The sequence below is a fragment of the Pleurodeles waltl genome, chromosome 8, assembly GCF_031143425.1.
Source record: "Pleurodeles waltl isolate 20211129_DDA chromosome 8, aPleWal1.hap1.20221129, whole genome shotgun sequence".
In the NCBI taxonomy this organism is placed as follows: domain Eukaryota; kingdom Metazoa; phylum Chordata; class Amphibia; order Caudata; family Salamandridae; genus Pleurodeles; species Pleurodeles waltl.
The window spans coordinates 1,297,474,364-1,297,490,585 of record NC_090447.1 but is presented as its reverse complement, the minus strand read 5'-3'; the positions used below and the strand labels follow the sequence as shown (position 1 = coordinate 1,297,490,585).

The 16,222-nt window shown below is 40.9% G+C and overlaps 1 protein-coding gene across 1 annotated transcript in view; it reads left to right on the top strand.

Annotated features, from left to right (window-relative positions):
• FGF9 (fibroblast growth factor 9) overlaps positions 1-11,647 on the top strand; it is a 78,817-nt gene extending 67,170 nt beyond the window's left edge. Inside the window, exon 3 of the mRNA XM_069202255.1 lies at positions 9,793-11,647. Coding sequence (XP_069058356.1) covers positions 9,793-10,038 — 246 coding nt within the window. The 3' untranslated portion in view covers positions 10,039-11,647. The remainder of the gene's footprint in view (positions 1-9,792) is intronic.
• Positions 11,648-16,222: the final 4,575 nt, after the last annotated feature.

Below are 16,222 nucleotides of genomic sequence, written 5' to 3'. Positions count from 1 at the left end.
TGCATGTATCTGTACATTTGATTTAAAGTGACCATCTTTCCGTGAGAGAGACAGTAATGCTGCAATAACTTAGAAATACCATGATTAATAATTACCCTACCAATACTGTGTTTTTATGTTGAAATTCTTCATTCTTGAGATAATGTCTTTTAGTATCTCTACTGTGGAGAACACTGAGTAATGCCAGTCATCAGCATGCCCAAGGTTGAAGGTCAATAGTGGTCACTTAAGTCGTAACGTTATCATATTATCTGAATTGTTTTGCAGTCAGGCCAAAATGGATAGAAAAGTACTGCATTCTGTTTCCAGTTAGTGGTGCAGAGTCACTAGGCTATATTGCTTGTTTTTCTGGAGGGCATTACATTGGGGAATACTGGACAATAGAGCCAAAACATTCCCAACGCTAGCTGCAACTTTCCAAGCAAGTTTCTCTGTATCCATTAGAAGTAAATTCCTGCCAAGGTCTTCAAAGGTTTGGTCTGTAGCACAGCTGTGGCTAGTTCTGGCAAACGTCCGTTTTTTTTTCCTACTTAGGTGGTCCAGGATTCCACTGCTATCCTCTAGGCGTTGGTGGTCTACAATAGATTGTGATCTTTTATTTCAGGAGGTCAGTAAGTTTTGTACATTCCAGACATTTTAGACTAGAGGACATCTGGGGAGCCAGTCCAGTATCACCTAGGGAACTTTTGTAACCTGCATCATTTTCCGAAATGCATATATTCCTGTCTCTGTGTGATTCTCTATACAGATATTTCTATAGCTTTGCTTCTCTGATGGAACAGTGGCTTTTGTGAGTCCAAGTGTTGTCATTCCGCCTGTGAGCTCCAGCAGTGTTAAGTTCTTTGTCCGCATATAGGAGTGTTAAACAATAGGGAAATTAGGCTATGTCCCATTCTAGTGCCTCTTTGTTCCTACCTTCTTCAGGGAGTAGGTTGTGGCACTCAAGGCAGTATTGTGGCACTCAAGGCAGTATTCTTTCATCTAAAACCACTTATAGTTTCTTTCTAGATCTCCTGAAGGGAAACCTCCTTAGATTCCTCACTTAAGTGACTAGGAATTCCACCCAAAGCTGAGTGAGTCCTATCCAAGGAGTGGGTATACTGTCTTCCATGGAAAAACCTTTCTGCAGCCCAGAAGGGTCTATTGGTGCTGGTAAACATGTTGAATGTGATGACTCCACTTAAGAGAAGTTCTTATGGTTGGAGGCTTGACTCAAAAGCATTTTATTCTGTTTTCAACCATGTCTTCTGTGATGGCACATCTGCTCCTGGTTTTGTGATTTGTCCTTGGTGAAACCTGTTTCCAGAAATGAAACCAAACTACAATACCATAAATGCAATCACAGTGGAGACCTGCAGTGTATTTTAATGATGGTTGTGTCCTACTGCCTCACCAGAAATGTTCTTCTGTGCCTCTAGGTACAGGGGTGTTTCTGGCTGAGATTGGGAGACATTTGAGGTGGAAGGATGGCTTTGGCTGCTAACCCTTCCTTTTGTCTCTAGTTTGTATCTCAGTGCCAGGTTCTAATAGTTTTTCTTAAGACTCCCCAGCTTACTCATTACATTTAGTTTTGTGAGCAGTACTCTAGCGGTGGCAAAATGAGAATGGGATGGCATATGTTTCTTTTGCTCAGTGGGATTGAATGGAAGCCATGACATTTTTGTGCATCCATAGAATAAGGAGTAGGGCCAAAAAGGGGAAGAGGGGGTAATGCTTCAAATCTTCACCCACTCGTGCTTTGACAATCCGGATTATCCAAAAACAGAGAACATCAACGTGTATTAAGATTAACCACCTATTTCTATCGTAAGTAAAGTTGCCCACTTCAGTAACTTGAGCTTGTTCATGATCACCTTTTAACAGAACCTAAAAACCTGCTCTTGAATCCATGCACTGTAGAACACCCTGTCCAAGTTTACAATCTCATTACAAAAATAAAGAACCTGAAGGAAGGTTGAAACTGATTGTTCATACATGACTTCTCATTGCCACAGGCTGTAAATGACGATGGTGTCAGTAATCCTATCATTCTACTTTTAATGCCTACTCTATTATCCGTGCTCTGTGTATTTATCACTTCTTCTCTTACCATCTGGTTTGGCTGTCTACTGAATCTGCAAGTGCATGACCGCTTTATTTTTTCTGATTCTTGGTAATATTGTTTTTACATAGACTCCCTTTGGTTTTAGTGCATTATTGGAGTTGTCAATTGAAGCAAAGCCTGCCTGGCAAAGAGTTCATTAGAGCAGATGTTTCAAGCTGAATACCTTTGTTCTAGCAATATACGCCCCTTAAGTAGAGATGTGGTCTACTCATAACTGGAACTGGCCTTTATCGTCTCCTTGATTGTGCAATAGGACGAAAGTGGTGAAAGGTGGGCGGGGGGAATGTAAAAATCAAGCAGGAACTGTTACAGTCCTCATTAGGCACAAGATACAACACAATAAGTGCTTCCAAGTTCATATTAAAGAAACATTTCACTCCATCTCCTAAAGTCAGGAGATCACCAGATGTTATATTTACTCGACAACTGACCTATTTCAGCTTTCCATTAATCTAATGGATAGTAAGTTTGACCATTTATTGTTTTGTGTCCATTAAGTACATATCTTCTTTGCGGTGTCAGTTGTGCTGATGCCCATGGAATTTGGCCTGATTTTAGGAGGATGGCGTATTGTTCAAAGTGAAGAGATTTTTCCTTATGTTCCAGGAAGAGGAGGCTCTGGGATTAATTGCTACACTCTAAAGGCAACAGCTAGGATCAGTCTACTTCAAATGAAGATTCCAAGGCATACCTTCAGAGTGAGCTATGACGTCATTAACATGAATACATACATAGCACACGCACATCACCCTGCTCTTGCAAGCGCCACACGCACAATGCAGACACCTACACCCTCCCACTCTAAACCCACACTTCTCACACACCTGCCTTTCCACTCCCACGCATGCACAGCCACACCTTTCCCCAGACCACAATTCCCACACAGCCACACACTTTGCACATGCTGCCTTCTCATCATGACAAAACACTCAACTGCCCGTCTTCCTTGCATCCCACTCCACTCCCACACTTTGCCTTTACCACAGATGTACAAAACACTCAAGCCCCCAACTCTCCTCATAGCCCTGCATTCCCAGCCTGCACTTTCTTTGTAATCTCAAGTGCATAATAGAATTTATACACCTACAAGCACGCTGCTTATCGCATCCTCACGCACACAAATACCTCCACCCCTCCTAAATGGCATAGGTCCGCGGGTTAGTTGGTTGTGAGAACCGCTTAATGGTGTCTTTATTTTAATAGCTCACCAAGTTGTTCCTTTTATCGTTTAGGGTGGACAATCGGAATGCCTATCGTTGTTGAGTAAGTTATAAAACGGGCGAGTTGTTTAAGTAGCGACTAAATATACCAACAAGGAAGAAATGTGCAATATCTGCTCTGTTGTATTTCCGATAAGCAATTCTGCTCGGAGAGAAGCAGATGGCCTTTGTGTATTGGACGGGCTTTATCTGGGTGCTCGTTCCAGAGCTGCAGCAGGTGAAAAGGAGATCACCCCAGCTTAATGTTTGGCCCACACAATCCAGCCCCTCTGCATCATTGCAGTGCTGCAGTCACCTGCACCGGCTGACCTCTTTTTGAGAATTCATTTCATGACCTCTTTTTGAGAATTCATTTCATCTGTGTGCACTGCAGTGGCATTTCTTAAGCACATTTGCTGTTGCAGAGACAGATAAGCCTGTTGTTGCTAGGAATTCTTTGGTGTGTTGAAATATGAATATGTGTGGACAGTCTTTTTTCTATTTAATTTAAACACGCAGAATTGACTACGAGGGCGCCTCTGAATGTGTTTGAAATCTAGAGGACGTGTGAACTGAATAATGAATGCCGCAAAGAAAGGACATACTTATGACATTTTCGGTTGATCTCTATTTATAACAAAGGTTGCTGCAGGATGTACCATGTGACACGTTCTCTGCAGTGAGAAGAAAACTTAATTTCAATGAGTTTGATGCTTCTGGCTGAGCTGCAGGCGCAATAATCACTTAGGCTCCTGTATTGCAGTTAAGAAATGTTTTTTCTCATAAGAATCAGCTAAGCGATGTGATAACTTTATTTACTCCTGCTGTATTGTTTACTTTAAAAATCCGACCAATTACACGTTTGTAAGCTATCCATAATAAGACTTCTTGTTGGTTGGTTGTCAGTTTTTCAGCATCTCTTTGTGTGTTGGGGTGACTTGCCCTCTCTACACAATAAATTTTCTTTTCTAAATATATTCAGCTGTATGTTCTTATTTGCTTATTCTCATGCATATAAAAAACATGAATCGTTACTTCCAAAAGGCAAACTCAACAATTTTGGATTCCCAGTTGAACTATGCATTCCAAGAAGAATTAATACATTCACTATTTTAGAATAATTTCTAAACTCTTGCTTAGTTGGATGCACTCCCATTAATTTTCCTAATGGGCTGTGTCAGTGCTTCCTAACATGTTGGTACTCTTCTTCTTTCGACACCCCTCCACAGAAGCTCTGTCACTGTTTCTTTTTTCAACAAATTTAATATTTGCTCCCACAGATCGCTGCGCTACGCCTGCACATTCTCTGTCTTTCTTATCCCGTATTAATGTGCTATGTGGTTTCGCTTACCTCACAACCTCGCCTTTCCCTCTACTTTTAGGTAGGCCTTCAGGTGAGCGCGGGTGCACCACCATGGCTCTCTGAGCCAATACCAGAGCAAGGTACAGGAGTCTATTGCCAACTTTTTTGGCCTTGGGTGGGGGGGGGGGCGGGGATAGACTCAGTAAGCATACCTCTAAGCTAATAATGTTAGTCATATTTAATGTTCTTTCTATGTAGGATATGATCCCTGACCAGGCTCAAATTATAAAGGGGCACCTCCAGACCATATGTTGGATGCCAGCATCTACTAGTTCACACCGAGTTTACCTCTTGTCTAAAGTCCCTGCAACGGTATTAAGTCTGTGGGATTTTAGGTAGGTAGTATGCTAAGATTAAAAGTCTGTGTGTTTGAATTTTTTGTGCCTAGTAGCCTTTAATAACAATAGTAATATTCCAGAATGGTTTCCCGGTCCCAGCTTGTCAGGCTACATTTAGTAATTGATATGAGGCTTTTTATAGAGCCAAGATATCAGTCTATGTCCGCTTAACAGTCTACAGCAACTTCCATTTGTGAGAAGAACCTGCAGCACCTCGTGTGTTTGTGGCTTCAATAGGCCTGTCCCTCAAGGCTTCTGTAATGATTGCGCAAGCACTCTGTGTCAAAATTGAGTCTCTTGTAGTCCTCCTTCCTCAGTCAAGGTAGTCAGAATTTTAATGTCCCCAGTTTTGTAGGAGTCACCTATGGTAAGCACCCCAGCATCTGTCCATTCTTGTTCTACAGGCTGTAAATGCCCCCCTCCCAGTGGGTGGGATGATAGTTAGGGGGAGGGTCAGGACATAGGTTAGTTATGCATATGCAGTCTGCAGGTCTATGAGTCAGTCTGGATATCAACTGTCCCTCTTCCAGCAGTGTATCTGAGTCAGAACTTTCTTGGGTTGAGTCTTGTGCTTCTACTATGATGAAGCATGCCACTGTTAGTGGGTGACAGTACTTTTTACCCATTGATGGGTTCCCATAGAGGGTGATATTTCAGTCTTACCTCCTCATCCCTTTTTTGTGTGTGCCATTTGCACCACAGCAGCTGTTTCTCCCTCAGCTTGTGATGTGGTGTGCTGTTTAATACCTTTGTTTTTGGTTCATCTCTACTTGTGTCTCTTCGGTGGTGGCCGTCTCTGCCAGGTAGTGTTGTAATTTCACACCATGTACTTCTCCAGCCACACCCATGCTTCAGCAGGTTTGTCAAAGAATATTGTGTCCATCATGCATCATCTTCAGTTTAGTCTAGAATAACATGTACCTTAGTCCTGTGTCAGGTGGTCGTTGCTTAATCACCAGGAACAAAGTTCTCTTGTACTGGACTGTGGAAGTGTAATTGGGAAGATTGAAAGAGAGTTGTTTTTGATCTTGAGCTGCCACGTGGTTCTGGCTGATACAGAATACATAATAATGTGTAGCATGCATTGCCCTCGGAGGAGGGTGCCTGACCGTTACCATGTGCACCCTTTCCAAGGCAAATAACTTGGACAGGCCTTGCTTTGCCTGGCCTCCTCCAAATAGGACTCCATATTGATTGCCTCAATGTTCTCTGGTAGTCCTAGAACACAGATATTATTGCACACTTTGGTCTTTCTGGGTCTAATGCTCTGTTCTCAATGAGGCTCACCTTTTCATTCAATTCTACCACTTATCTCTGTAGCTTGTCTACAGGAGGCCATATGTATCCCAGGGCTTCTTTTTGTGTTTCAGCCTGTCCACGTGTTTGTGGTGGTCATTTCGAAGTATGCCTATCTCTAAAACCACTTTATCTATTTTGTTTTTCAGTTCATTTCTAGTTTGAATAATTGCCTCCAAAATTTTTATCAATTCATGTTGCATGTCTAACACATGTCCTTCCATTATTTCTGAAGAATTTTGTTGTGCTCGCCATACGACATTGCGCTGCCAAGGACCTGCTGTGTGTCAAATGCCTACTTTCAAGCCATGTGCTCTTGGCTATTTTCACTTGCAGTTACTGGTCCTTTATAACCTAAACTGGCTTTACAGGGCAGCCAGAGATTGTGCCAGGAGGGCTGTGTCAGTTTATGTGCAGCCTGGCGTTCTGACTCTGCCCCTTGGTGTTGCCATGACCACGAAGGAGAAGATAGGCCAAGTGCCAGGTGCCAGCTGACTGCCATAGTCTGCTGGTGACTTCACTGGACTACCATGTCACTCAGGGTTTCTAATGTTCTTTTTAGGTCTGCCGCTACCCCTCACTACAGTACAGGTGGGCAATGGCAGTCATTGAATGTAGTGATTTGAGGGGAGGTTTCTTCTTCGCCATCTGCTGGTGAAGCATCTAGTCCACTCTGTATCAAGGATGGGCCATAGGCCCCAGCAATGCAGTCCACAGGCCAGGCATGGCCCAGCGTCCTTAGGCAGTGTTCACCCCAGAGCACCTGCTCTTGCATCCTTTTCCTGGGCTATACCAGTGGACACTGCTCTGGTCCTTCCTCTTTGTCTACTTTCACTTAGTACCTGACCCACATGGAGCAGGATGAGCAGGACAGGCCTCCACCCTTTAAGACCTTGGCGTGATTCCCAAATCTTTTAATCTCCTTTGGGGGGGAAGGCAGAAATGCCACTCCACGATGATGCCGGACTGCCAAGATAGACTGCACACACTCAGCTGTCCAATGAGCAGTGCCCCAGCACTTCCAACACTGCAGGGTTACATGTCTCTCTCTGCACCTTTGCGATGGTTGCCATCTTGGACTTAGGTCTTCGTTTTGTCTCCTTCTTCAGCCTGTCTTCAGGCCAGTCACTGCCATTAACCTTGGTTTCTGATTGCAGCGGCTATGGAGAGCTAAATGCTCCTGTGGGGTCGTCCCACAGAATGGTAGGGCATAGGAGTGGGCAGCCGTTAGCCCACTATGGAGCATCAGTCTCCATGCACAGCTACCATGCCTCCCATCTCTACAAAGTAAGTTATTGGATATTTTTACACTGTGCATACAATCTGACACATAATTTTTCCTTTCATTAAGCCTATCATAAGCCAAGACATTTTTCGTTCTTTTATAGTGTAGTATATGTAAATAGTTAGCTTTGTGTTAATGTTCTTCAGCCATTGACTTCTTTGGCTCAGGAGGCTTCAGCAAGAGATCCTTTGACTCCGAAACCTTCAGTCACTGGTTTGAGAGCAAATTGGTCACATGAGTATTTTAGTCTCACCGCCGTACTATTGACCTCTTGGATGTATCCTTTCTGCTCCATTGCTATACAACGCTGTGCTAATTTACATCTGAAAAGTACAGTTATCCATCACACATTTAATATTTTCTGTCCTACTTTGATGCAGTTAAAAAATAATCTTTTTATTTAATGCAACAAGGTTTCAGTCAGTGTGAGCCTGACACAGACTGGCAAAATTGTAGCTAATGTGGACTATCATTGTGGCTTTTTTTTTGTCTCAGACCTGCACTTGAGCACTGTCGAGATGCTGTCACAAAGTGAGTGCGCCCCGTGGCTCCTCTTCCCTGAGTCACTGGTTCCTTTCTGCTTCTGTCAGGATGATGCATCATATCAGGATGCCTCGTGCCTCTGCTGCTGTGAAAGTAGAACCATTCCAAGCCAACGGGTCTGGCTTTCAAACCACAGTACAAGTAAGACCTATTGGCTTTGCCAATGTTTGTCTCTCCACACCTTAACAATTTCAAAGAATAGATTGTGAAATTTACACTACTTAGTTGATATTAAAAGGTTAGGCCTGCTCCAATATTTTTTCATGGCATATGTCTACCCTTGTTATATTGGTTGTGGAATACACAGATATTTAGCAGATATCACTGTGCTAATCTATTTATAATTGACATATTTTACAAAATATTGGAGGTTTGGTCACCTGCAACAAATCACTGGCATTTCATCTTTCACAAACCCCACTTCTTTGTGTCGGCTATTACCAGAAATAGTAAAAAGTATGTATTTTCAGATCAATGCATAGCATCTCCCAGTAAAAGTAGTTACTAATTTTCGTTGGCAAAGGTCTGGAATTCATTATGTCTGATGATCCAGAAGATGTCTGAGACTCCAGGTTATGGTCAGTGGCTTGCCACAAAGAAGTCCGCAAATGAAGATAAACGATTCTGTGAATATTCAAACTATAGACTGTGCTTGTGCATAGAGGAAGCTTCGGAACTTGACTTTGTACGTGGTGAGAACACACAAAAATACTAGACTAATGGAGACCACTAAAATCATAAATGTGCAAGGTTTGCCTCACAGTTGCCCTTTTTAAGCCTTGAAACTCAAGCGACTGCCCAGTTCTCTAATTCTTGCAAAGTGTTGTATGGTGACGACTTAATTATTACCTGACCAATTTTTGACTAATTCATTTGATGTTTTATTTTATTTTACACTTTGTATGAGTTGCTATTCTTTGTTTGAAAGACTTGCACCACAAATATGTTCAGAAAACTGACAGAAATGGTATCAGACGCTTGTTACTTTTATCCACTATTGTTTTAGTCTCTTCTGTTTTGATTCATTGACTATAGAGCAATTGCTCTTCAACTACTGTGCAGTAAATATTTTTTCAAGTGTATCCATGAATATGGGACTCATATTAAACAGGTTCAGGTTAATCTTGGCAGTTTAAATTGAGCCTACTTAAAATGTGTTAACAGATTACACCAAAACCCTGTGGTTACAAGCCAGACCGGACATGCGGATGTGCAATTAAGATGTGCGAGTTGTAGCTTCTTAGTTTTGAGTTCCAATGTGAAAGTTAATTTCATATTTGAAACTACAGAGACTAGAGGATTTGTCGCAGGGTCAAATTTAGGATGACATTTTCACAACATTTTGGTGCTTCAATGATTGGCCACCAACTATCAGGCCAGAGCACAAAGAACCTCCCCAGCTGAGATACCACGTATTGGAAATCGATACACAAAGGTGCATTCCAAGTAGCACTGGTGTGGTAAGATGCAAAAGTAAGCAGGCTGCATAAAGTTTATTTGAACAATATGTTTTGCGTTGCTGGTGTAGTTTGCTTTGCTAATGTATTGTTTCCAAAATATTGACACATAACTAACCTTTAAGAAATGGAATCTTATTATAGAAAAAAGTATTCTCTGTTTTCCAAACATTGTTACTAATGTCTTTTTTCCCATTGTTTTTGCAGGAGAAGTTAACCCAGGAATGCGTCTTCAGAGAGCAATTTGAAGAAAATTGGTATAACACATACTCGTCTAATCTCTACAAGCATGTTGAAACTGGACGACGTTATTACGTGGCTCTAAATAAAGATGGAACCCCAAGAGACGGGACTAGGACTAAGCGGCATCAAAAATTCACACATTTTTTACCTAGACCTGTGGACCCTGAAAAAGTGCCGGAACTGTACAAGGACATCTTAAGCCAAAGTTGACAAAAGACAGTTGCTTCACTTGAGCCCTTATAAAGTAACCACTATAAAGGTTTAATGCGGTGGGTTCTTAATGATTAGCTGTGTCGTCACATCAGCTCCACTGTTGCCAAACTTTGTAGCATGCATATTGTATGATGGAGGCTTGGATGGACCACACTGATTTTGTTCTGCACTTGAGGGTTTGTCCTCCAGGAGGAGAGCCTAGCCTACTCGCTTGATTATGATGGCAGAGACAGAAAGAGAGAGAAACACAAGCTGATGCTATGACGGAAGGGCCTGATGCATGCTGAGAGATAGCTGCGCTTTTTCATTTTCGGTCAGTTGTATTTCACCATATATCGGCATAGCTGCCATACTCACTTCATCAGGATTCCGAATGGCAGTCTACTCAAGTGTATGCTGCGTTTGCAAAGGCATGGAAAGGTGCAGTCTTACTAAAACAAGAGACTTTTCAGTTACCTGCTCTGTGGAGGAGTTCCGTCCCATGGAGTTTAAAGCAAAGACCTCTTAGTGAAAATAAAAAGTTAAATTTATTTATAGAAATTCCAAAGGCAACATTATATTTATTTTATATATTTATTTATTATATAGAGTTTATTTTTAATGAAATATGTACAGACCAGGTGGGCAGTTTGGAAGCTTTAGATTCTGTAACCATTACCTAGCAAATGCCACTATGGCCCTGTGGCATGTATTCATGCAGGTGAATATATTTGGTGCATGGATTCGCCAACGACAAACAAACAAAACAAATCCAGCAACCTTAATGTATTAAAGGTGACAATCTATTTTGTGCCCATGATATTGTAAAAGTATGCATACCACTCAATGACACTGAGTATTCAATCTTCTGACTGCTTGTCTCATACAGTAGCTAACCCCCATAGGATTAAAACAAGGCTGGGTCTTCAACTTTCATTCTGTGTCTTTACTCTTTCCTACCTGATAAGTAGCTTTCTCTTGCATCAAAACATCCTAAGCGTGGGGAGCTTTTATAGTCTAGCATATACTCATATGGGCCTGTCAAGCCTCTTCGTGAAAACAAAGCAAATGTGCTTCTTTTGCAGATGTGAAATCAGCAATGTTTTATACTGTAGGGGTCTGTTCAGAAAAACGCATGCACCTGTTTTGCAGCCATTTTCTTTACAGCACGTGGCTAAGGATCAGGGAGACAGAGCGCTTCGGAAGATGGTCCCTGGTTTGTGCAGAGAACAAAAATCACTTGGAGACTTTCCATATGAGAAGAACCTGCTACTAGGCTCACAAGTAAACATAACATAGTATATTTGTACACTGGCTATCTTACAAGGAATTAGAGAGAGACCATTGTAACATCTATTATGAAAAGTTGCTTAAAACATGACATATTAGTACCCTTTTCTAAGTAACACTTGCAAATGAATCCAATAAATCTCTATGAATTATAACTTGGGGAAAAGTACTAGATTTTTATGTTTTTCTTTTGTGTTTCACATAAGAATCATGAGGGCCAACAATGAAGAGGTTACACTTTATACACCTTATGAACCTTATTTTATCTGTAATATTTTTACAAGATGAAACAAAGAAATAAATATTACTTCAAATGTATTTAATTTGCAACATTTGATCAAAGAAGGAGTTTCTTATTGGGGCGAAGAGTGTAAACAGTGCTGAATTAGTTTTATTCAGGTCAGTTGTGGTCTTGCTTCCTTAGAGCAATGCTTCAACCAATGAACATTATTTGTAACGAGTGCGGTACTCTAACAGAGAAAAAAGGTGGAGAACACTTACAAAGGGAATTGCTCTCTGCCTCTTTAGAGTATACTTGACATACAGTCTGGATAGACATAGTGTAATGCAGTCTGGCCTTTCGATTGCCCATTCTAAATTAAGCAGGGGGTTTTATGGTCCAACTTCCGTTGGCCCTTACTCCATCAGGCCATTGGAAGAGGATGTCAGCGACTGAGACATCAGTGTTTCCATCACTGACATATTAATGGTCTGCTCATCTGTACATCAGGTGGGCGAACCTTCTGTTGTGGAGTGCGGATTCTCTGTTGCTTTTACAACATAGGACCATTAATGTCAAACTCTAAATCAGCACCTCAGTGTCTTATCATTTTTGCTTTGTGCAAGTTTGAACCACTTAGGAATGTCCTGTTGTAGATCTGTTACTTATACACTGAGATGGTATTGCACTGTGATGTAGAACATGTGTTACTGATGTGCCTAAAAATACTCTTCTTTAAGCGTGGAATACACAAGGAATGTAGCACTTGTTGCTTGAAACAAAGTAAGTAATACTTTATTTATTCGATTAATGAAAATCATTACAAAATCACATAAGACCAGCATTATAAAATCCCCACCTCTTTAAATAATTCCAAATAATATTATATAAAAAAAATAAAAAAAACATCTAAAATGCAGCAGCCCATTGATTGAATAGTTTTTCAAGTAACCTAATAAATATGCATTCCAAACAAAGAAACTTTAAAAAACCCCTTATCTTCTAAACATAAATGTAAAATTTTCCAATGCACACAATTTTTAAACTTAGAACATCCTGTCTCCAACTTGGTTATCAATTAAGTCTTACATTACAATACACTAGAAAAAAATCATGATTTGGAAATAAACATCTATTTCTAACCTCAGTTAAGCATTTGCTTCTGGTAATGCAAATATTAATCATTAGAACTATCCCCTTCGTGATCTTTCAGTAAAGCGCACTGTCAATAGATGGAGTAAAACAAAAATCTACAGGAGCGAACTTTGGAAAAAGGCACGTCTATTTAAGTGAACAATAAGTCAAATATCAGCACAGCTTGCTTTCCATTCAAAAGCCTTATTTTGCTCTTTTCTCAGTCTACAGAGTTCAGCGTGTTGTTGCATATATCCAGATCTTTGGCTTCCAGATACATGAATTTGACAAGTCGCCAGATTAGTTAGCTATCAATGCTCTGCAGACTCATCGATGCTGCTTTTTCGATTGTATGTATGACCAGTCTAAGAAATAAGGGACAAGGACATTTTCTACGCAGATTAAGTAAGTCTGAGCATATGCAGATGATGTGCCCCAGTGACGCAAAAGAACCTGAATCCTTCACAGCATTTGCAATTCTCGGACCATAAAAATGTAAACTATATTTCAGTGATGCAGGTGGGACCAAGAGAAACCTAAATCTCATGAACCTGGTTCTCTTTAAGTTTTTCAGTTTAATTCCCATGTAGTACTGAGGGGCAGGTGAAGTGTAATTCGATGTGATATTACTGTTGCACCTTTTCTAGCAATAACCTTCAATGGACTGTATTGCTTGTTACTTTTCTGTTCCTTCATCAGATCTTCAGAATGTAATATTCAATGCAAGTTGGCAGTTCCATGGCGATATATAAAATTATCTGCTTTCAGGTCCCTATTTTGGAATTCTTCAGCTTAAAGTAGTATTTCAAAAACTGAAGATCTACCAAAGTTGCAAGATTCAAAAGGCCAAATTTTAGGCTGTTGGACTAATCTGTGGAAGACCAAACATCGCACAGATAGCTGTAGAAGAGATTTTTTCAATTTAAATGTTTAACTTAGCTTCATATGTAAATGAACCATTGGTGAGAGAGGAATTAGTATTGCTCTAAAAAGTTCTAAAACTGAAGAGCCTATTGGGCTATGCAAGTTGTGGTAAGGCTTCCACAGTTTGTGTTCCGAAGCCCTTGCTTGATCTCGAATAGCAGAAGGTTTTCTTTTGTATAACTTAATTTCTGATCCTGCCACACACCTAGATACAATCCTGATTCAGTCAGTAAGATCCGTTCTCCACCAATCGACCAAGAATGGGCATCAGTGGATTTGCCAGACTGTACTATTTAAATATATATATTTTTTTTAATTGATGTTAAGATTATTTTGCTCATTAAATTGGTGGAGATATGTTAAGGCTTGTTGTAATTCAACAGGAGTACAATCTAAAAGCACTATATTGGATGACAAGAATGTGACTGGAGCTTAATTTGGATGAGAATATTCTTTCCTTCTCCATGATAGGTACTAAGTCGGCCGTGGTAGAGGTTAAATAATAAGAATGCATGGACACTGTCCTGCTACAGAACTCTATGCATACAGGTTTTCCAGTCACTGTACTACCTAAACACATCTTCATTCTTACCCATGTGTCAGTATAGAACATCCTAAACAATGTTGATGAGATGCCCCAAGAGCATATTTTCCCTCAGAGTATTGCTCTATTCACCCTAGCAAATGCAACACAAAAAATCCAAATAGCAGGCTTTTTAGGATGACTTGCATTGCCCTTTTTATGGGTGGGGTCCAATATGAAACCCTTCCATGACTCTGGTGTCATCTCTGAAGCCACTATTCCAGTAAATAGTTGAAATAATGGTCACTTTCAGCCTTTAAAATTTGATTTGAAGACTGAAACAGATACACCATTAGGGCCTGGCACACTGTTACGCTTGAAGGAGGACAGTACCCCTGAATCACTTCGTCAGTGATCGCCATGTGGAGAGTGCTGGCCTCTTGTTTTACTTCTCTTACTACCATATCTATGATGTAAGTCACCTAAGGCAGCTTATGGTTAGAAAGGGGTAGATTATCTTCTGACGAGGCCATTCTAAACTCTCTTTGGCCAATCGTTCAAAATATTGTTAGGTCAGATAGGTCTTCCAGTATTACTGCATCAATGATATTCAGTACTGATGCTGATTGTTCAGGATTGCAGATTAGCACCCAGAATCTTTCTGCATCATGCAGCACAGCCCAACTGATAATGTCACGCCACAGCTTTGCCTCAAATATTACCTTTTCATTCCAGCAGTTAGCTTTGTATGTTGCTTAATACGTAATCAACTCATGGTAGGCTACTAATGTATGCAACCGTGCAAAACGCTTTACAAGCCAATTGAGATGTTTCTTCAAAGCTCCTAAAGTGAGAGTGTATACTATTATTTTTGCCCTCATTTGTGACAGCTAGTGAGAGCTCAGGTGAGGAGTCACTTTTCTCTTCATTTATATCTCCTCCTTGTCAAAGACCTCATCCAACATTCCGTAGGAGTTTTGTACCCACCCATTGCTTCTCCCATATTGGTTTTTAGGTCGAAATCATTGGACGTTGGAGTCTTCATCACTATGGATGTTTATATTTCACTAGGCCTTCCACTGTACGAATTCTCCAGTGGCTCCCACATCTCTGCCCTTTTAAAGATTGGCAACAATAGTCAAATCTACTGACTCGTTGAGTAAAAAGATTGCCAAATCCGTAAAGACCAGAGGTACAGGTGACACACATTTCATGCATATCTCCCTTTGTGCAAGCAGAATTAATAAGAATAAAAGTGATGACTGTTTCTTATGTCATTTTATCGAGGACCCATCAACATCTGATATGCTAAAGACCACCAGTACAAGGCTTAACTTGATTTCTCTACTCATTATGTCAGATAGAGCCTTGCCCACTTCTTGCCAGAAGAGGTGGATGGCGAGACACTGCAGAAACCTGTGGACGCCCTCTCCTAACCACACCTAAGGCAGGTCTTTGTCTCTTGACCTCCTAGACTTGACGAATTCTTCAGGGTCCAATAAGCTCTGTGCAATGTGAATAGATGGCTTTTCCTGAAAGATGCAGATTTTACTGACTCCCTAAGAGTAGACAGAGATACTTTTCTATAAGTGTGTTAACTCCAGCGTCGGCAGGTCCATTCTCCAAGTCTCAACTGGCAGGGTAAAGGCTCCATCAACTCCTCGAACAAAAGTCCAATAGCGTTTAGCCACATCTCTTTTTTTCGGGGTAGAACATCCTTGTAATTTTTCATCCCATTCCATGTTCCCTTCCTCGTCACAACCCAATCCACGTGCCCAACTGGCCAACTGATAATAATTAACTTTAGATAGCCTATTGTCCGTAATTTGAGTTAAAGTTTCCCTGGACACCAGCCTGCCATCCTCAATAACTTGGCCCCATTTATTTCTGCCAGCTTCCTCAAGAGTCTTGCTAAATGGTCCTGCAGGTATTCCGCGGTTCCAGATGAATTCCATTTCGAGGCAAACTCCTTATAATTAGTTATCCCTAGCACCTGCCTGATCTAGACCTAAAGTCTGCAAGCAATGTAATCATTTTGAAGAACTTAGGGTGGCCAAACCTAAATAGACGATGTTTGCCCCCATAAGGCAATTTTTTTTGTCAGAGCTTGA